Source organism: Castor canadensis, chromosome 5 (assembly GCF_047511655.1).
Source record: "Castor canadensis chromosome 5, mCasCan1.hap1v2, whole genome shotgun sequence".
Taxonomy (NCBI): domain Eukaryota; kingdom Metazoa; phylum Chordata; class Mammalia; order Rodentia; family Castoridae; genus Castor; species Castor canadensis.
Window position 1 is genome coordinate 140,519,546 of NC_133390.1, and position 22,432 is coordinate 140,541,977.

The following is a 22,432-nucleotide window of genomic DNA, read 5'->3' on the forward strand; positions in this document are numbered from 1 at the left end:
TGTGATTGTATCCCGAAGACATTGAGTCAGCACTAGGGAAAAATGGAGAGGGACAATGATGGGAATGGGAGCGATACAGAGAGGGGAGGTCCTGATGTGAAAGGGTTGATAGAGGAAAGAGTGGTGTTGGAGTTTGCATTGGTGTCAGATATTCTGCTTTGTGTTCATGTGTGTGATAATCTTGTTCAGTCATCACAAGAAGCCTCTTTGTTCATCAAAGAGACTCAGTAAGCTTAAGTAACTTGCTCAAGTTCATAGACCTAATTGACTTTTAATAGTAGGCAGACTTGAGACCCTGGGGCTGAGGTACAGGGAGGTAAAAAAGCACTGCAGTATCTTAGGGTATGGGAGAAAAGGAATGTTGAGTTCTAGCTGACACTTGGGTAGTTAGGAAGCTGGTGAGGAATAGAATGCCATAAATATTAGAGTCCATATTTAGGGTTTAATATAGGAATCAGAATAAAGTGGCAGGAGAGAAGGAATTTGTTCAGGGAGAAAACACAGTTCATTGGAACCATCTTCAAAATGTCTTCAACACAGGATGAATGAAAAACTTTGAAGGTCCTCTTTTCTAACATGTTTAATGAGTTGTTGGCTTCTTCCTCTCCCTCATTTAATTTTAATTTGAGGTCTTTAGGGGACAGAGGGGTGAGCTGAGGAAAAGCCCCTGAATGAAGAAGTAGAGCATTGTGTGACAGCAGGACCTGGCGTGGTAAATGTTTGCTGACCCAATGAACTTGATTACAGATGGTGGCTAATTTAGAGAACAGATGACATTTCCTGGACTGTGAGTCAGGATCAGGGAAACAGGAAAAAGTTTAGCTCTTTTGAAAGATGGTTTGAAGTCTTCAATTGAAAGGATAACTTTCAATAGGTATATGTGCAGCATTTCTTCTCAGCTCCTTGAGGACTTTTAACTTTACATGAATAATCAGAGGTTGGATTCCAAAGCTAAAGAAGCCCTGTGATATGTTAGTGAATACTACTGTTTATTTCCTATTAATAAGCCAACCTAAAGCTACCTTAAAGTAGCTTATCCCTAATTTAACATCTTTATCATTGCTTATGACTAAAAAGGCTACTGTTTTGAATATGGACTAAAGTTTTAGTGCTGCCATTTCATGCATAGGAAGTGAGCTTTCAGACCGTGTCCTTGCTTAGACAGGGAAAGATGGAAGCTAGCATGATGCTAACTAATCTTCTATCTTTTCTTTCTTCTTCTTTTTTTAATCACGGGAATGTAGAAGTGTATTGAGAAAATTTATCATGCCTATTACTGTATTTCAAGTCAAGTTTCCCTTGATAAACAAATACCAGATAAGGTGACTGTTATTTTTGGAATTAAGGAAAAAAAATGAATGAGTAATTTAAATCTACAGTCAAGAAAATTAAAGACCATTAAATAAGATCTGATTTTCTTTTTTTTTTTTTATTGTTTTATTATTCATATGTGCATACAAGGATTGGGTCATTTCTCCCGCCTGCCCCCACCCCCTCCCTTACCACCCACTCTGCCCCCTCCCTCTCCCCCCCAACCCCCTCAATACCCAGCAGAAACTATTTTGCCCTTATCTCTAATTTTGTTGAAGAGAGAGTATAAGCAATAATAGGAAGGAACAAGGGTTTTTGCTGGTTGAGATAACGATAGCTATACAGGGAGTTGACTCACATTAATTTCCTGTGCATGTGTGTTACCTTCTAGGTTCTTTTTGATCTAACCTTTTCTCTAGTTCCTGGTCCCCTTTTCCTATTGGCCTCAGTTGCTTTTAAGGTATCTGCTTTAGTTTCTCTGCATTAAGGGCAACAAATGCTAGCTAATTTTTTAGGTGTCTTACCTATCCTCACCCCTCCCTTGTGTGCTCTCACTTTTATCATGTGCTCAAAGTCCAATCCCCTTGTTGTGTTTGCCCTTGATCTAATGTCCACATATGAGGGAAAACATACGATTTTTGGTCTTTTGGGCCAGGCTAACCTCACTCAGAATGATGTTCTCCAATTCCATCCATTTACCAGCGAATGATAACATTTCGTTCTTCTTCATGGCTGCATAAAATTCCATTGTGTATAGATACCACATTTTCTTAATCCATTCGTCAGTTCTGGGGCATCTTGGCTGTTTCCATAACTTGGCTATTGTGAATAGTGCCGCAATAAACATGGGTGTGCAGGTGCCTCTGGAGTAACCTGTGTCACAGTCTTTTGGGTATATCCCCAAGAGTGGTATTGCTGGATCAAAGGGTAGATCAATGTTTAGCTTTTTAAGTAGCCTCCAAATTTTTTTCCAGAGTGGTTGTACTAGTTTACATTCCCACCAACAGTGTAAGAGGGTTCCTTTTCCCCCTGCATCCTCGCCAACACCTGTTGTTCCTGGTGTGTTGCTAATGATGGCTATTCTAACAGGGGTGAGGTGGAATCTTAGTGTGGTTTTAATTTGCATTTCCTTTATTGCTAGAGATGGTGAGCATTTTTTCATGTGTTTTTTGGCCATTTGAATTTCTTCTTTTGAGAAAGTTCTGTTTAGTTCACCTGCCCATTTCTTTATTGGTTCATTAGTTTTGGGAGAACTTAGTTTTTTAAGTTCCCTATATATTCTGGTTCTCAGTCCTTTGTCTGATGTGTAGCTGGCAAATATTTTCTCCGACTCTGTGGGTGTTCTCTTCAGTTTAGAGACCACTTCTTTTGATGAACAGAAGCTTTTTAGTTTTATGAGGTCCCATTTATCTATGCTATCTCTTAGTTGCTGTGCTGCTGGGGTTCCATTGAGAAAGTTCTTACCTATACCTACTAACTCCAGAGTATTTCCTTAATGGTTCTTCAAAACTCCAAAGGAAGGCTTTGATCTCATTGAACCTGTTCTGTATTCAACCTTGGAGAAACTTGAAACCTAAAATCTCCCAGAGGCCAAGCTGGATGGCAGAGTCTTTGTTTTAACAGTGCCCTCTTGTGGGCAATTTCCCCTGCAGTGATGCCTCAGATCAGTGTGAAAATCATCTTTAAAGTCTGTGCTTCCATAAGAAGCAGGGAGGATTTGGGGTAACCAGACTAGAGGAGGGGTTTGGGCAGGGTTTTGAAGCCAGCAGGGCCGTCACTTCCAAAAAGCTGGCCTCTCCTTCCCATCTGGTGTGGTAGCAGATACTCAGTCTTCCACAGGAGCCTGATAGGGTAGCCTGCTTTCCCTGCAAGACTTCTGGGGATGTGGGCAGTGCCTGCTGTCTTGCAGGCTGACTCTGGGTGGGTTACTTGATGAGACAGATCCAGGCCTGGTCTCCACGCCTCCAGACCTGCATTTTTCTAAACCTGTTCTGCTGTCATGTCCACCAGCCCCAGTCCCCAGGGCCCCTTAAGTTTGTCAGAAAACCACCTGGATGAACTCTTGACTAAGGTAGTAATGAAATATGAGGTGTGGATTTTAACCTTAGGGAAGAATTTAATTAACAAAGTTTCCATGACTTTGTTTTATTCCAGACCAAACTATGAGAGAAGAGCCTTCTTTTGTACTCTGGGAAATTTCTGGAAGTCTTTTTTCCTCCTGTCCAGTGAAAAAAAAGTTGCCTTTTGTTTTTTGTTTAATCTGAGAAAATTGGAGAAATATTTTGAATTCTTAACTCATATTCCATAGACAGTGGTGAAAATGAGTCTCAAATTGGTGAACTGGAGCCCCGAGTCTCCTTGAGATCCTGGCCTTTGTCCTAACAGAAGTTTGAGGATGGCCTTTCCAGATAGAACTAGGGCCTCTTTGTGGATTTAGAGGGTGCAGTCTCTGCTCTGCCACTTATTAATGAGTGCCTGGTTGCCTAACTCCTTTCTAGTCAGTTTTCTCATCTGAAGTCTGATAACACCTCTCCCTGGTAGTGTTTTCATGAGGGTTAATACATAAACATGTGAAAGTCCCCAGTAACTGTGAAATGCTATTATGGTTGGCAGTGGAATAGATCAGGTAAATTTCAGAATAAGATGAGAAAATATCAGTACCTAAGCTGAAAAGGTTAAAAATAAACTCAGAATGAATTACCTTGGCCATTTGTGGAAGTGACTCAACTGAAATTGTAGTTTATAAGTCTTTTAATGATGAGAATGAAGAAACAAAAGTCCAAATAAGATGGGAAGATAATGTCAGAAGAAGGCAGAAGTCCATTTGGTATTTTCATCTCATCCTTGGATGATGGCTGTGTTTTTAATGTGGAACTGAGATCAAGATGGCTGGGTTTAAAACTTGATATACTTGAAAGTCACTTGGGGAGTTTTGAAAAGTACTGCTTTCTGGATTCATACCCTTAGATTCGTAGATTACTGGGCTTGGTTACTGACTTGGACAGCAGGACTTTTGAGCTTTACAGGTGATTTTCATGTGTAGCATAGTCTGCTGCCCTTTGTGATTTGGCAGTAGCTGGAGATGACTTTCTGGTCCATCCAACTGGGTCTCCTGATTTTGACTAACGAGGTATCAATCACAGACTGAGTGCTCCTGCAGGGAGGATAAGACCTTGGACTGCGATGGTTCCACTCAGGAGCTCCTCACTTTTTCTTGGCTTTGACTATAAACTTGATTGGCTCCCTTTCTTTTGACATCTCTTCAATTACTGATGTATCTACTTTTTGAAGCAGGGATATATTTTAAGTGCCCTTAGTGTGCTGGGCTTAAAGGATGGGAGGCATCAAGAAAGCTCTGGTTGGACCCTTCCCTGCTGACTGTAACTAGGGTGACCTTACATCTCAATTTGTCTCATTTACATTGGTTGTTCTCCTGAAGTATTTGTACTTTATCCTCTTTTACTCCCCAAATTGCAGTTATATGGTGTATCAGATATGAACTTAGGCCATTGGGGGTGTGACCTTTATTCCCACACAGCTTCTCTCCCCATCCTCTCCATCCTGGGAAAACTTCCAAATAGGAAAAAGCATCTGGACTTTATTGTGAGCCCAGCCATTCCAGTAACATCCACACTCACTTACCACTTGGTTCCCCAAGAATCTCCAGAGATTTATCTTGACAGTTAATGGACCCATAAAATAATGGCTCTGATTTGGCATGTTGCAGGCAATAATTTCTGGCTACTGTGACCTTTAGGTTGTGAATATTTACTTTCTAAAAGCTCTGATGGAATGAATAGCTTTGTACATTTATATAATTCTGAGTGGTAAGTCATCATGCTTTAAGATTATCTTTGCTTCTTGACATAATTGTCACTGCCTTGTTTACATTTTTATATTTCAGGAATTGTTTTTGTTAACTTAAATAGGAAAGAAGATGGGGTTGCTTTTTGCTTGCTTAGAAAGTTTACTTTTGGTTAAAAACTGGAGTACATACATAATCTGTTAGCAGTTTTGCACTGATTTATTTATATGATGTAATCCTTAAGTGATGAAAGTAACATTCAAGAATACTGTCAACACTGCAGGGCTTTTATTAAAATTCATCGTAATTGTAACTTGTGTTTGTGTTTTTCTTGGCTTTCAGGTTTTCCAAACCCTTGGCACAGATGTTGTGAAATCTGCATTTGAAGGTTATAATGCTTGTGTCTTTGCATATGGGCAAACTGGATCAGGAAAGTCATACACTATGATGGGAAATTCTGTAAGTTTATACTGCATGGGCAGGAAATTTCTTATCTTTCTCTGGACTGTAAAATTATCTTTTATCTACTTGGTCTGTACTAACGTGCTTTTCATTTTCTGATCATTAATTTGGTAATATGATAAAACCCAGTAATAAGTTGAAGTAAATTTTCTTTGAGAGATTCTAAATTAGAAATAGTTTTAAGTTTATAAGTATGAATAATGAATGTAAGTCCCAGTTCATTTTCCATTTTTAAAGACCTTATAATCTTATCAAGAAAGTATGCTGGGCCAGCAAGTAATTTATTCTCCTTTCCTGCCAACCCAACAGTTTGAATGAAAGTACCAAAGTCTGTTCTTTTTAAAATTATTCAGAATGTTGTCCCCCAAGAAAAATATAAAAAAAAAACTTAACTTTTTGGTGGAAAGGTATTACATAAATCCAAGTACATAAAGTTAAGTCACACAGTCTGTATAGAGTTTATATGGTTGTAAACATAATATATGCAGCTTAGTAGTTTATCTATGTAACTTAACAGGCATTAATGTCTTACTTGCCCCAAAATATGGAAGAATGAACAGTAGCTACTTAGGTAGGAACTTGTTGTGTGTTTTCCCCAAATTTAGACAGTGTTGTGTATTTTATTTTCTTGTGTTGCAGTGAAAGTGCTGTTCAATGACTGGCAAACCTGTGGTACATTGTAGATGTAGAGTTATTAGTAGTGACTTGAGTACTTTCCACCATCAGGCATAGTTGTGTCCTTAGTGCTGAAGGTTTGGGGGCTCATAGAAGTAGTGTATTTAACAGCTGTTCTCAGATGAAATCAGTTCAGTATGTGCAACCTGGTTTCTTAAACCCTGGGTTTTCTTTTATATCAGAAGTAGGTAAGTGTCAAGCTGTGCATTCTTGATGTAGAAAAGTAGGGAAAACAAAGCAGAGAAACAAACAGACATTTCAAGAATTTTACCCTTACCTTTCTTATTACTTCTTACCTTTGGAAAAAACTCTAAAAATGAAACTTGCATGTTGATTTCCTAGTTACTTTATGTCAGTCACACATTTATAAAGCACTTATAAGAGACAAGTGCTTTTCTTGATCTCATAGGCAAGTACAGCTTGGGTAAAGTAAGAGCCATGCTAGGTGCTGGTGGGTCATGCCTGTAATCCTAGTAACTTGGGAGGCTGAGATTGGGAGGATCCCAGTTCAATGTTAAGCCTGGGCAAAAAAGTTTGTGAGACCCTATATCAAAAGAAAAAAATGTGGGCATGGGGGTGGCACCTGTTATCTCAGCTACAAGCAGGAAGCATAGGTTCACTCTGGCCTTGGCAAAAAGTGAGGCCCTATCTCAGAAATAACCAGAGAAATAAAGGGCTGAAGGTGTGGCCCAGCAAGTGCGAAGCTGTGAATTCAAACCCCAGTATGGACAAAGGGGGGAAAAAAGCCAATAATATGGTGAAAAGGTGATTAGAATTTTTACTGATTGAATTGTACAAAGAAAAAAATTTCTTAAAGCCACGATGACATTTCTTTTGCTCTTTGGGTAGGGAGTTGGGTGAAGGTAGAAAGTGACTTGCCAAGAAAACTTATACCTTGGCATTTGGGTTTCCTCCATTTTACCTGATCCTGAGCCTGCCTCCAAAGTTCACCAGCTTGTTAATCCTGACTAAAGCACACTTATTGGGTGTTATACCCCAATGCATAAGTGATGCCATGTATGAAAATCTTCCTTTCTAGGAAGGCCAGTGTAGGGATTACTACATCAAAGGAGGGACATATCCTGTGTTTTAAGGTGGTCCTGCCACCTAAGTTTAAAGTTTAAAGCCATGAACTATCTGGAGGACTTAGCAACGTTTTCTTGCAGTTCTTTTCTGTTGATGTGTATTTTCCCTTCTTTAGTCTCTAAATCAGTCACTTTTAACATTTATTCTTTAACTCTTGACTGTCTTAGTTGATAGAGAATAAATCTGCTTGTCTTTACAAGCTATGATTTAATTGATCAACCATGTGTTACCAAGTAATTTCATAGAGTAGGAAGTGGTCCCTGAGGGGTTTAACGTCCAGGATTGGCATGCAGGCCCCTTGAGTCTGAGTCTACTCCAGAAAAATCCAAATTCAGTTGTCAGTTGATTTCATTTCACATGACAGCAGTGACATTCCTTCTTCCCATTGCAGGGTGATTCTGGCTTAATACCTCGGATCTGTGAAGGGCTCTTCAGTAGGATAAATGAAACCACCAGATGGGATGAAGCATCTTTCCGGACTGAAGTCAGGTAGGGCCTGTAATCTGACAGAGTGTGAGCTCATTTGGGGCCAAGGCTTCTTGCCTTGCATTTAGATACTGGGCTAGGCCTGTACTTTCCTAAGGAAAGAGTCTGCACTTGAGGTAGTTTGGAATAAAGCTGAGAAAACTGGGCTTTCCATGACTTTCTGGGTGCAATTTGTATAGAAAACACAGTGTGGTTGGAGACTGTAGCTCTCAATGTTTATCTCAAACAGTGAGCCCTTGACTTCTGTGAGTATATCCAACCCATTCCTTTGAGTAAGGTTTGTGTTATGTGCTATGTTAATAGGATCACTGTAAATCTCACCTACAAATAAATCTGGGTGGTTGAGGTATATCTCCCTAGTGGGGGGCAGCCTCTCTAGTGGTTTTGCAGACAGCTGTCTATAGTTGTCATAGCCGGTTGGCCTCCTGGTGGCCATGTGACTTTGGACAGGTTATTTGAAGCATGCTATATCTCCCTTGCCTCTACCCTGTAAAATGGGGATAATAGAAGCACCTCTGGGCTATTGCAAGGATTAAGTGAAATTCTCCATGTCAAGTGCCTAGCCATAGTGTGTGACGCACAGTCACACTCTCAGTTGTATGCTCTTGCTGTTATGAGTGTTGCTGTTATTCTTCTAAATCATTTTTCTGAATTCCATTCTTTTTAAAATTTTTAGTTACTTAGAAATTTATAATGAGCGTGTAAGAGATCTTCTTAGACGGAAGTCATCTAAAACTTTCAATTTAAGAGTCCGTGAGCATCCAAAAGAAGGACCTTATGTTGAGGGTAAGCATTTCATACTCGTGTTTTTCTTGGAGATTTGTGTAAAAATAAAGCTTTTGAAGAAAAAAATGTAGTACAATAATGAGACTTTAAAAAGTTGTTTACTTTTGGAATTTTGTAGTAAAAATGACACGAGCTGTCACCATAGAATGTTTATCTATAAATTCAGTCTTCATTATGCATTCACTGGTTTTCTGAGTTTTGCCAGTAGATTTTCTTTGACTTTAAAGCATCTCTAGAAATTTATTTTCCAGTGATTCCAGGGAAGATAAGCAAGCCATAACCTGTCTTTTTCATTGACATTTTGTTTTTAGCAGTATATCTTTACTGACCTTAATGATAATATATGGCAAGAAAGTTATTCTCAGACCTCTTGGCTGTTAAGAGCTTATACAGGATTTCCTGTGTAGTTCTCAGCATCTATGTTGTGGTATACTAACTGTGGCATAGACAATGATAGGGAATGCCACAGGTAATGATGGGTAGAGGACTGGCTCTTGCTAACTGTTTAAAAATAAGCTTTGATTAAGCCATCCTTGTAAGGAAGCAGTCTCACTTTACATCAGGAGCTGAGTAATGGTTGGCCTGCAGGAATCACACATGGAAACATTGACTGTGTGCATTTCATTGTAGGCAAGTCAGTACTGGATATGGGTTTAAAGATGTGCCCATTTTTGGCTGCCTTTTTGCCTTGAGATAGTCAGCTGCCCTAACAGGATCCCATCTACATTTTATTAAGTTTCCATTTGCACTTTTGCCTTCAAGCCCCAAAGTAAAGTGTGCAGCTATGTAGCTGTTTAGGGGTATTTGGAATACCTATTATTGTTAACAATTTTTAGCCTAATATTTGTCTTAATGTTTTCATTTAATTGTCTTATCAGATGTTAAAACATATTAATTATGAAGAGAGGTAATAATCATGGTAAAGCATCTGGAATCTGACCAAGATACTTATGAGTACTTAATTTCTAATAAATGTAATATTTAAATATTGAGAAATACGGATTATTATCTGTCTGGGAGGAAAAACAGAAAGTTATCATCACTTTGATTTTAGACCAGGATAACTGGTAAATGGATCAAATATTTAAATGTAAAATAAGAAGTAAGATGACTACATGACCCCATTGGTTAATTTTTCCAGAAAATTGGAGGAGGGAGGGCTTTAAAAAATTGGACTTAAAATTTCAGAAACCATAAAGGAAAAGAAAAGATATAAATATGAAGTGGTAAAACAAAACTTTATACTTGGCAGAACACTGTAATAAAGTAAAAATCTTAATTACAAAATGGGAAAAATACTTTCAATTTAAGTTTCAGAGGACTAATCTCTGTAAATCAGCAAAGACAGATCCAACAACAAAGTGGAAAAATGGACAAAAGATGTGAATAGATGTTCATAGAAATAGATATGCTGCTGCTTCTTGCTTCTCTCTCTCTCTCTCTCTCTCTCTCTCTCTCTCTCTCTCTCCTTTTTTTTGAGATGACGGAAATTGAATCCAGGGCCCTCATATGCTGGGCAAGTACTCCACCACTGAGCTACCCCCATCCACAAAGAGGCCATTTTTTCTTGTTTAGTGTTTTTTTGTTTGTTTTGTAGTGCTTGGGATTGAACCCAGGGCCTGGTTTGTGCATACTAGGCAAGTGCTCTAACACTGAACTATGCCACCTTCCCAGAATACTGATGAATTTTAAATGGAGGAAGTAATGATCAGTCTCACTCATAATGAGAGAAAAGCAAGATGGAACTTCTTCAGCATGATGTCTGTCATCCATCTTTGGCAGATGTAAATGAGTCCAATAAGATGGTGTCAGGGAGACAAGCACTCTCACATATTGCTGCTGCTGAGTATAAATTGCCTTCTGTGGAGGAAAATTTTACAATATGTATCAAAATTCTAATGCCGTTTGTTTTAGCAATTCCACCTCTAAGAATTTATTCTATAGAAACATTCCTACACATTTGAAAAGACTTAGGTACAAGATTATTTGTAGCAGTATTACTTGTAATTGGAAACAAAGTGTAAATAACCTCTAGTCTCAGGAGAAGACTAGTTAAATTGGTTATGGTGCATACATACACTGCAATCCTGCAGCCTCAAAGGTGGGTAAGAAATCTCCTTAACTGCTATAGAGTGTTCTTTGATACATATTACATGAAGAAACAGGATGCAAAATCATGTGTATGCTCTATTTTTTTGTTGTGGTGTTGGCGGTGCTGTGGATCAAACCCAAGGCTTCACACATGCTAAACACAAGCTCTAGCACTGAGCCATACCCCCAGCTCAGAATGGTACCATTTGTATGAGAGGGGCAAAAGGTGGTTTCACATATATGTAATGCCTTATTATATATGAGTTATTTCTAGAAGGATATGAAGAAACTGAGAACATTTGGTTTTGTGACAGAAAGGGAAGGAAGGAGCAATGGGAGAGCTTTTAACTTTGGATCCCTATGGATAGTCCCTCAAAAAAGAATAAAAAATTTTAAAGTATTTAAAAATATTTTTAAGTCTTAGGCTTTGCATGGGGTAGTGCTTTTAAATTCTTTGTCTTTGTTCTGTGACTGCTGCTAGCAGATTGATGTTAGTAGCTAACATTTATCCTACTACCCTATGTAGTGGGTATGTAGGTGAGGTAATTGTGGTCCCACAAGGTTAATCAACTTACCCAGTTCCTGAGACTATGTTAAGATACTACCACATTATAGAACAATGAGGTCTTTAAATAGGTCAGCAGATTTGTAGTCACACATTATTTCTTAGAGGGAAATTTCTTATAGCCTTCACTGTATAATAGGGGTATTTTTTGTCTTCAACCCCTCATTTTTTTCTTTCCAGATTTATCTAAGCATTTAGTACAGAATTACGGTGACGTGGAAGAACTTATGGATGCAGGAAATATCAATCGTACCACAGCAGCAACTGGGATGAATGATGTCAGTAGCCGATCTCACGCCATCTTCACCATCAAGTTCACTCAGGTAAGGGCAGCTGTGGGGCCAGCCCATGCCCTCCCTGAGGACTTTACTTGCTGACTAGCACCAGCTGAAGCGGATTGTTGTTGAACCAGGAGCTACAGCAACAAAGGTGTCTGTCATTTCCTTGTTAATTAAAGTTGAACATGTGCTGTGTGCTGAGTTTTTTGGTGGTTACAATCACAGTAATTTTAAGTGTCCTGATGTGTATCCTTAAGAAATATTTAGCAGGCTCTACCTTGTTCTAGACATAAGAAAAACTTGCTCCATGCCTAATTAAGTAAAAGTTTTCATTGTGTAAGCTCTGTGGGAGATAATGGATTGTAAGTCAGACCAGCTGGAGGCCAAGCTGAGTGACTGAGGGCAGTGCATCATCGCTCCATGAAGCTCACCCCACAGTGTTGACTATGATTATTGGAATGATATTAAAGGACAGCGAACATTTATAAGTACTAATGTGAGAATTCATTACGATCAAGTAGTGGAGAGCATCTTTAAAGTGGTAAATAGTTTAACACTGAGGCCAATAGAGCATGTGAAAACACAAAGGCAGGGTCCTCTCAGAGCTTAAGTTTTTTTAGGGGTTGGGATGTCTTTGCCCACATCCACACTTGAACACAGCAGAAACAACAAGACAGCATTTTTTTTTTTTTTTGGGAAAGAATTTTTTTTTTTTCATTTTCTTTTATTATTCATATGTGCATACAAGGATTGGTTCATTTCTCCCCACTGCCCCCACCCCCTCCCTTACCACCCACTCCGCCCCCTCTCTCTCCCCCCCCTCAATACCCAGCAGAAACTATTTTGCCCATATTTCTAATTTTGTTGTAGAGAGAGTATAAGCAATAATAGGAAGCAACAAGGGTTTTTGCTGGTTGAGATAAGGATAGCTATACAGGGCATTGACTCACATTGATTTCCTGTGCGTGGGTGTTACCTTCTAGGTTAATTCTTTTTGATCTAACCTTTTCTCTAGTACCTGTTCCCCTTTTCCTATTGGCCTCAGTTGCTTTAAGGTATCTGCTTTAGTTTCTCTGCGTTAAGGGCATCAAATGCTAGCTAGTTTTTAGGTGTCTTACCTATCCTCATCCCTCCCAAGACAGCATTTTATTAATGAGGGAATCAGAGATCAGGAAAATAAGAACGTTCTCTGGGTTCTCTGAGGTCAATCAGAACACCTCCTTTTCCATCCTCCACATCTTTACCTTTTTGTTAACCCTTGCTTTGATTGCTAGCAGTTTACTGGTTGTCCTGCTTTATGGTTAGTGCTTTGTTAGGACATGCCTATCTCTAGTTTCTAAGAGGTTTACATTTACATCAAAATCTTTTTTTCTTTTGCATTTTGTTTCAAAATATAAAAGGTAGGTTAAAAGAAGTCTTTGGAAAAGTAAAATTTTGGTAGAATTTAGTACTTAATATTTCACAAATATTTTATTAAATACTGGCCAAAAGAACTTTTACACAATTGTCAACATTTATTATATTTTGGAGAGCCTTTGTGCTGGAGCATCCAGATAAGAATAAAGCTAGTTATTTGTTTTTCTTTACTGAATGCCCTTTAAGGCCTGGTTTGATAGTCTGCAGCATTCTGATTGAGTAGGGCTTTGTTGAGAATGACAGTGACTTGAGTAATGGAATAGTTTTTCAGAAAGCTTAAGAATCACATGTGGTAGACTTCTGTTGTACTAAATTTAATTTTGGAAGTTTTTATAATCATTATGAAGGCCAACAAATGAAAAAAAAATCAACCCTGAGAGACCTCAGTGAGGAGTGTAAAATAATTGGAATTTGTATCATAAGCAATATCGGAGCCCTTTGTACCTATCAGTTTTACTTTTCTGTGTTACTATAGGCAAAGTTTGATTCTGAGATGCCATGTGAGACCGTGAGTAAGATTCACCTAGTTGATCTTGCTGGAAGTGAGCGCGCGGATGCCTCCGGTGCCACCGGGGTCAGACTCAAGGAAGGGGGAAATATTAACAAGTCTCTGGTGACTCTGGGAAATGTCATTTCTGCCTTAGGTAAGTTCCTGCTCACTGCTGCCTCATCTTTTTCCTCATGGTACTGTTCAGCCTGAAGCAAGTGTTTGTCTTTCAAACTGAGGCAACATCCTCGAGTTTTTTTGAAGCAAAATTGGAAAAACAGATACTTTAGTAATTATCCTTTCCTCTTTCTTGTTTCTGCTCTCCTAAAGCCGATTTATCTCAGGATGCAGTGAACCCTCTTGTGAAGAAGAAGCAAGTTTTTGTGCCTTACAGGGATTCTGTTTTGACTTGGTTGTTGAAAGACAGTCTTGGAGGAAACTCTAAAACTATCATGATTGCCAGTAAGAGTTTTAAGTTATTTTCCTGAGCATCCAGTGTTTCCTGTGAATTACTTGTAAATATTTAGGTTGAAAGTGTCTCATTAGGATATAGCACCTTTTATATCTTAAAAAAAATAATGATTTTTCTGTCTTGAAAATTATCTACTGTATCTGGTCTGCAGCATCATATTAGCTGTTATGTAGACTTGCCATGTTATGGAAGGAAGCTGTAATCACCTATAGAAAAACTCAGCTTTATTTCACTTAAAGTGCCTGGAAGGAGCTTTTAACTTTACTAACTTGTAGGAGAAAATCTTTATAGGGTCACAAAGTAAAAAATAATCCCAACCTTTTCTATTTAATGCAGTAGATTCAGAATTATAATTAAAAACCAAGAGAAAAAAAATCAATAAATATAACAAATAATGATAGTAGTAATGTACTTTATTTCTACATTGATGAGTTTACTGAAAGTAGCTGAATTAAAAAAATATGTAGAAAGAGGATAACTCAAGAACTCTTTCCCTCCTAGCTCCACTTGCCTCTCCTTCTTATTTCTACTCTGCACCCCTGTCATGCATTAGCTATGGAGGCAAGGTCCCGATCTTGGGCCGTAAGCTCCATAAGCAACTGTATAGGCCCCCAGTCTTAAAGTTCAGTGGCGGTAGTGGGGTGGAATTAACCAAATCTTCCAGAAGGAAAAAATTAACTAGTCTACTGGCTCTTGAAAAACTGTCATGCTCTGGAATTTTACAGATGGTGGTTTTTCCAGAAATTTTCAATGCATTTTAATTCTTGCTTAATGTTGAGATATAAATAGTCTTGATGACATCCTCTTGTTACATTTTCATTTGAGAAAACTCCTTGATTATGGTGAAGTTTCTCATAGCTTATCTTAAAGTTGTTTTGGTGACTGATTCTAGACTTGAGAAGAACAAAATGACATTTAATTTGGTATACTGAGCAGCCTTTCCTATAAATCTTAGATAATTGTTAATATTCATTACTGTGGCAATGAATATTTAGTCTATCCAATGACCTGAGGTTAATCTGACTTTTAAATTACCAACTAACTTTGTGTTAAATGAAACATGGAGTGCTGGATAAATTATTTTTCAAATTCATTCTTCATAGCCATTTCACCTGCTGATGTCAATTATGGAGAAACCCTAAGTACTCTTCGCTATGCAAATAGAGCCAAAAACATCATCAACAAGCCTACCATAAATGAGGACGCCAACGTCAAGCTCATCCGTGAGCTCCGAGCTGAAATCGCCAGACTAAAAACACTGCTTGCTCAAGGGAATCAGGTTGGGTTTTTCTGAGATTTATAGATAATTTTCTTTGAGTCATGGCATCTATTTCTAGATCTTAATGAGACAATTATCTCATGGTATTGATTTGAGTAAATAAGTGCTAAGTAAACCTTTGAATGAGTTAGCCAATCACTCCTTTACATCAGCTGCCTGCTGGCCTTTGCATTCATTATGTGCTCCATGCTCCGTGTAGAAGATTTTATCCACCAAACCTGAAATGATTAACCGTCTAGTAGTTGTCAGTTATGGATAGAACTTAGCATGCAGTAGGATCAGCGACATAATCTCCATTAGTAGAGAGAAATTGAGATGCTTAGCGTAATACTTAAAATTCTACCCATGCATTTTATGACTTTAAAGTATATTTTACAGAGACAAACACTTTCTTGAACACCTTTCTGAATCTTTATTTCTATTGGCTATCACACAGGTGGCTAGGTACAGGTGTGCATTGTATCTGTTGTCTGGCTGCCACGCTGTCCCAGGGGCCTTGCTGAAATGGCCTCATTTCAGGAACTTCTGTGATTCTAGTTAAAAGCCTTGTCCTTTTGTTTCTCCAAGTAAACTTCCTTATAGTCTGAACAATGTGCACAGAGTTATGCTCTGTGACGACTAGTGTGAGTTGAGTAATTAGAGGCTTAGATACTGTTGTGAAGAAAGACCACCCTTGGAAGAAAATTAGGGATAGATTTTTATACTGTTGAAGTTAAGACTGCAGTTAGAAATAAAGATACATTCCATCCCATTTTCTTAACCCATGAATGGATGTCTTTAGTTATGTCATTAGAAGACATAGTTTTCTTTAAATGTGAAATGGTCCCCTAGAGCAGTGCTTTCTGTGAAAGAATATATGACAACTGAGGCTCCTGACATCCAATAAATAATTTTATCTATGAGAATAATGACAGAATAAAAATCCTTACAGCTCTGAAATATAACTGACAGTCCTTTCCCACAAAATGGCCAACAGTGGAACAGGAATCCTTCATTGTACTTAAAAGTATCTCCACACACATTTTGTTTCATGATGTAGAGGAGCTTTCTGTGTGTGGAAAGGAAGTCATCATAATGAATAATACAGGTGAATGTCATGTTAAAACTTATAACAATGACCATAATAAACCATAATAGTCATTTTTATTTATACATTTTGTTATTGGTATCCTTGTTTAGTGTTTTCCTTGTTTTTTTTTTTGTTTGTTTGTTCTGGGGATTGAACTCAGGGCTTCATGCTTGTGTCTTTGGACAGTGTTCTTTTTAAACAAAAAAGAGCCTTATCACACAGACAAAATTATTAAAACTTTCCCAGCAATGTCTTCAGAGATATTAATATGCCAAAGTGTTGCCTTATAGTTTGTGATTTTTTTTCCTGTTTTTTCATGACCTAAAACTACTGCTGCAATTAAGGGGGCATTTTTGTTACTCTTGTTTATAGAGTGAGGATGAAAAAGTCTGTTTTATTGCAAATTAAGGATAAAATTCTTCGATAAATTTCATATACACATTACAATGAAAATGGGAGTCTAATTTAAAATAATTTATCATACTCTGAAGCTATAAATTACTGAGACAATAGACATTTTCTAAATTAATTAAATTTGTGACGCTTAATAAAACAAGCAGGTGTTCTTAAATGTTCATTAAAAGTCTCTGAATAAATCTTTCTGAAGACGTTGTTCTCTTCCTAGAATGTTCTGTTTCAGATGTGTTGTGGTTCATCAAAAATGTTACTCAAATCAAAGTTCCATTTGTAAGGTTATTTATTTAAGCACAGCTAAATAAAATTTAGCTCCTACATTTAATAATTTTTACATATTTGCCTTTGCAAATGTCATGTGTTAAGAGTTTTAAAAGCAGAAGATTCTGGCATGTATTGTATTTCCTCCTACTACAGAGGTAGAGGTATACAGATCTGATCTGCATGTTGTGGTTTGTATGTATATGGAATTTTTACTGAAGGGTTACACAGATACAGAGAAGTCACATTATATGTGTATAGCAGTGAGTTTTTACAAGCTCAATTCACTCATCTAACCTGCACCCACCTTAAGAAATAACATCTCTAGCCTCCTGAAAGTTGCCCTAAGTCCTTTCCAGGAACTACCTGCCCTTCCTCTTAAGTGTAAACCTTTTCCTGACTTCTACAAGCATAGTTTTTAGTGCTGCCTGCTTTTGTTTTTATACAAGTGGAATTGTGCAGTATGTAATATTTTGATTTGACATCTTCCATTGCACGTGGGTGTGGATCCATTTACTCTCATTGCTGTTTTGTATCCCCTCATATGAATATGTCCCAGACCATTTATTCATTCAATTTTTATGGGCATTTGGAAAATTTCTTGTTTGGGACTATTAGTGCTGCCATAAACTTTCTTCCACGTGTCTTTTAGTAAATTTATAGATGCATTCTTAGGTTTATGCCAAAGAATGGGGTTGGTTCAGTTTTAGTAAATACTGATCAAACAATTTTTTTTTGTTTATTCATATGTGCATACAGTGTTTGGATCATATCTCCCCCGCACTCTCCCTTCCCCCCTCACTTTCAAGCAGAGACTGTTCTGCCCTTATCTCTAATTTTGTTGAAGACAGAGTATAAACAATAATAAAGAAGGACAAAGGGTTTTTGCTAGTTGAGATAAGGATAGCTATACAGGGAGTTGACTCACATTGCTTTCCTGTACATATGTGTTACATTTTAAGTTGATTCTTCTCGAACTGACCTTTTCTCGAGTTCCTGATCCCCTTCTCCTATTGGATTCTGTTGTTTTAAAATTTCTGCATTAGTTCCTTTGCATTGAGGATGTCAAATACTATCATGTTTTTTTGGGTTTCTTACCTATCCTCATACCTCCCTTGTGTGCTCTCGCCTTACCATGTGACCAAAGTTCAATCACCTTACTGTATTTGCCCTTGATCTAAAGTCCACATATGAAGGAAAACATATGATTATTGGTCTTCTGAGCCTGGCTAACCTCGCTCAGGATGATGTTCTCCAGTTCCATCCATTTACTTGCTAATGATAAGATTTCATTCTTCTTCATGGCTGAGTAGAATTCCATTGTGTATAGATACCACATTTTCTTAATCCTTCATCAGTAGTGGGCATCTTGGCTGTTTCCATAACTTGACTATTGTGAATAGCGCTGCAATAAACATGGGTGTGAAGTTGCCTCTGGAGTAACCTGTGTCACATTCCTTTGGGTATATCCCCAGGAGTGGGATTGCTGTATCATATGACAAATGTATGTTTAGATTTTTAAGAAGCCTCCAAATTTTTTTCCAGAGTTGTACTAGTTTGCATTTCCACCAGCGGTGTATGAGGGTTCCTGTTTCCCCACATCCTCGCCAACACCTGTTTTGGTGGTGTTTTTGGTGATGGCTATTCTAACAGGGGTGAGGTGGAATCTTAGTGTGGTTTTGATTTGCATTTCCTTTATGGCTAGAGATGGTGAGCATTTTTTCATATGTTTTTTGGCCATTTGAATTTCTTCTTTTGAGAAAGTTCTGTTTAGTTCAGTTGCCCATTTCTTTATTGGTTCATTAATTTTGGGAGAGTTTAGGGTTTTGAGTTCCCTATATATTCCGGTTATCAGTTCTTTGTGTCAAACAGTTTTTAAAAGTGGTTACACTAGCTTGTACTCTACCATCAGTGTGTGAAAGTGCCAATTTTGGTTGCTACAGATCTTTGCCACCAGTTGGTATTGCTGATTTCTCACTGCAACCAGTCTGATGGAGATACATGAGAATTACAGAATGATTTTACTTTGCACTTCTCAAATGATTAATGAAGTTGAGCATTTCGATAGCTTCTCTTATCAAGTGTGTTTTGTTTTACTACATTTAAAATTTTTCAGATATTTCTCCTTTTGATGTGGCAGGTAGAGAGTGAATGTTTTTTACTCCCTGTTCAAGACAGCTGAATGCATTTGGAGACAAGCAATTAAACAATATAGAAATAAAATAAACAACAGAAGTGAAGTGGCAAAACTGATAATGAAGAAGAGAAGATACGAGTAGAATGGATTCCTCATTTTTGTAGCTGGGGCCAACAATAAATTTTAAATGAAAGTAGTATCATTATATAGAAACTTTAAAAGTAGATACATCTTAGGGCCACAGAGTAAAAGCTCAGTTATATAGTACTTGTAAGCCTGGGCAAGGGCCTACCAGTTAATTGAAGGAGAAAGAAAGCAATGCAAAACCTGAGGTATATGAGCCTAAAAAGATCACTTTGTTGTGACAGAGAGTACAGTTCTCAGTTAAAACCAGACATAATATCAACTTTCATGAAGGAAATGGAAAAAGTCCACCAAAATTATTGGAAATGAGTGAGTCAGAATCACACTCGTTTGCCACAGAAAACTTTAACTCTGATTCTCAGGTACAAAAGTAAATCAGGATTTGGCATACACATTATCAAAGTTTGCTCTAATCAATAGAGTACAGAGAGGGAAAAATGTTGCAGCACAGCTACTTTCCTTTTTATGAAAAGAGCATTTATAAAAAAGTAAGAACATTGCAACCCAACAGAAAAGTCAAGAAACAATGTGAGCACAGTTCATAGAAGAAAAGTTTTGTTTGGCTTTCTGAACATATGAAAAATATGTTCAATACAATAAATAATTTTAATTATAAAGTATATTGGCAAGAATAGAGGTAAGAAATGCTTATTTATGTTGTCAGAGTTAATAGTGCCACATTTTTGATATAGTATTATTCTTGGTTCATTAATACTGACTTAATCTGAACACAATTTAATTGTGAACATTTTTCTTCTAAATGGATATCATGTAAAGAATAGTTTAATTGACAGTGGTTTACTTTACCTGTTGTTGTCTCTGAAAGGAATTAAGTCTTTCTATACACATGCTTCAAAAATAATTTTCCAAAAGAGCTGGTGGTTATAATAGCCTTCTGTGTATATAATTCAGTCAGTGATATTTACTAAGCTGCTGATAAAGTAAGAATGTTTCAGCTCTGATTATAGATATAAAAGTCTGACAGTGGATTCTGTACATTTAGCTGTCTTATAAAATTCTTACTAGTTGTTTTGAAAATTGTCAACCCTACATAAGCAATGCAATCTTAGTCTGTCACTTTCATTTCGTCAATGAAAAATATTCATGAAGCACCACATGTGTACAAGGCGACATGCTAGGTGCAATGACACTTTTTAGTAATGTGTTAACAAAGCTTCGTTTTCCTTTGCTGAGGATGAATTTGACCATAGGTTAACTTCACTCTGTAAACCTGGTAAAACTAGATGCCAGCTGTATAACCAGGCATCATCTGTAATGAGAAAAACAAGCTCTAATGAATTACATCTGGATCAGGATGAATTATATATAAACTGTTAACGGCAACTGAGAAGCTGTAGCTTTAGGTTCCAGAGGACAGTGACTTCTGTAATGTGTGTGTCCCTGGCAAGTCCCCTGGAAGATGTGCCTAAGGTGTCACAAAAGATGCTGGGTTCTAGGAGAAAAAAAAATAGCAAGATGCTGTGTCCTGAGGGGTATGGGCTTCTAAATCAAAAATGACCCCACGCGTGCCCGTGTAAATCTCCACTCCTCATGTGTGAGTGGTTACTCAAGAGGGCCAAAGACCTGGCTGATTTGAGGACTCTTGTGAAGACTATCACCAGCTTCTCACCTACCAAGAAGAACCTGCTGCCCTGCAGGCTATCTCTGCTTTCTGTTGAGTATGCAGATAATCAGTGTGGCCCATGGTTGCCTCAAACTGAATGTTTAACTGAGCCTAAGAGAACTGCCTTGTGGCTGCTTTTGTTTGAATAGAAATTGAAAAGTAAATAGTAGTAAAAAACAGAGCCTCTGGGGAGGACAACTTGCAATTAAAAAGAATAATGCATATAGATGACTTACAAATTCCCCTTCCAGGAATTTATTCTCTTGATACAGTAGTGCATACCGTCTGCAGTTGGCATAAGGATAATCATTGTAGCACTGCTGGTAGAGAAAAAGATTAGAAAAAACTACATTTATCTTAATAGGATAGATTATGCTTACAGGGTAAATTATAGGAAAGACATACGATGGAATACCATACAGCAGAAATGAAGTTGTTAAAAAGAAAGAAGCAGTTTCCCATTTTCCAATATATGGTTGATGGGAAAAGGCAATATTCAGAATAATGTCTTTATCCATTTTTGTTTAAAAATGCAGCAACAAACATGCTGACATAAGACCAAAATAACTGCATGTTTATGCAGCAAATAGGGAAAGAGTGATTGCATGGTGGGTGGGAGACTCCTTTTCTGTTTGCTTCCTGTGACATTTTATCAAAGAAAGACAGACAGAATAGGGAGCTCCATGTTCCTGCCACTCCTGTCAGACCTAAAAGGTTAGAAATGCAACTGAAACCCTAGTCGAGTTCCATTTTCTTCTTCTTCCTCTATTTGTCCTTCCCAGTTCCAACCTGATTTTGGTGCTTATCTTTCTCACAGCAATCTTTACACTTCTGCAACATGGATAAAGAAATGGATGGATAGAATGTAGTGTAACCATGCCACACATTGAATACCATCCAGCAATGAAAATAAATAAGTTCTACTTGCATATTTTAACATGGATGAACCTCAGAAGCCTGTGGTTGATTAAGACTTAAGCATCTTATCTTTTGAATTTTGTACTTTGTGCATATTCAAACAGACAAATCCTTAAGACCTAGGGATTTAGATTGTGTTTGATTTTGGGAAAATGTCACTACGTTATGTCTTTTGCTTTGCCAATTTGTATTGCACATGTAGCTTTACTAATATGCTATGGTTTTGGATATTGTGAGATATGTATAAGAGAGTTGGTGATAATTGATAATTTTTTGGGATTGCGTGTGGCATTATTTTTCACTACTATTTAATAAGTTTTGTTTACATTTTTAGTAATATGTTTATGGAAGAAAAATCCTTACTGTGCATTATTGCTATTATTAATTGCTGATGTATTTTATGATTTGAATTGTAGATTGCCCTCTTAGACTCCCCAACAGCTTTGAGTATGGAGGAAAAACTTCAGCAGAATGAAGCAAGAGTAAGTGATAGTTTGACTTGTTATTTTTTAGAACATAAAATATACTATTTTTTAAAGTCTTCTTTCTAATATTTACCATTGGGAAATATTAGTAATATTTTCTTTCTTTGTTACACTTATCCCCCCACCTAACCCCATAATCATTTTTTAAGGTGCACAATAATTAGCTTTTTATGTATTGCAG

General features: G+C 37.5%; 1 protein-coding gene across 12 annotated transcripts in view; it reads left to right on the forward strand.

Annotated features, from left to right (window-relative positions):
- Positions 1–22,432, forward strand: part of Kif16b (kinesin family member 16B) — a 304,402-nt gene that overhangs the window by 51,590 nt on the left and 230,380 nt on the right. For 11 of the 12 annotated variants that reach the window (XM_074074285.1, XM_074074287.1, XM_074074288.1 and 8 more), the window contains 8 exons: positions 5,459–5,575; positions 7,731–7,828; positions 8,502–8,611; positions 11,448–11,590; positions 13,437–13,605; positions 13,779–13,910; positions 15,024–15,199; positions 22,183–22,248. In XM_074074285.1, the coding sequence (XP_073930386.1) occupies positions 5,459–5,575; positions 7,731–7,828; positions 8,502–8,611; positions 11,448–11,590; positions 13,437–13,605; positions 13,779–13,910; positions 15,024–15,199; positions 22,183–22,248 (1,011 nt within the window). The remainder of the gene's footprint in view (positions 1–5,458; positions 5,576–7,730; positions 7,829–8,501; positions 8,612–11,447; positions 11,591–13,436; positions 13,606–13,778; positions 13,911–15,023; positions 15,200–22,182; positions 22,249–22,432) is intronic. The other variant, XM_074074286.1, reaches the window with a different exon arrangement.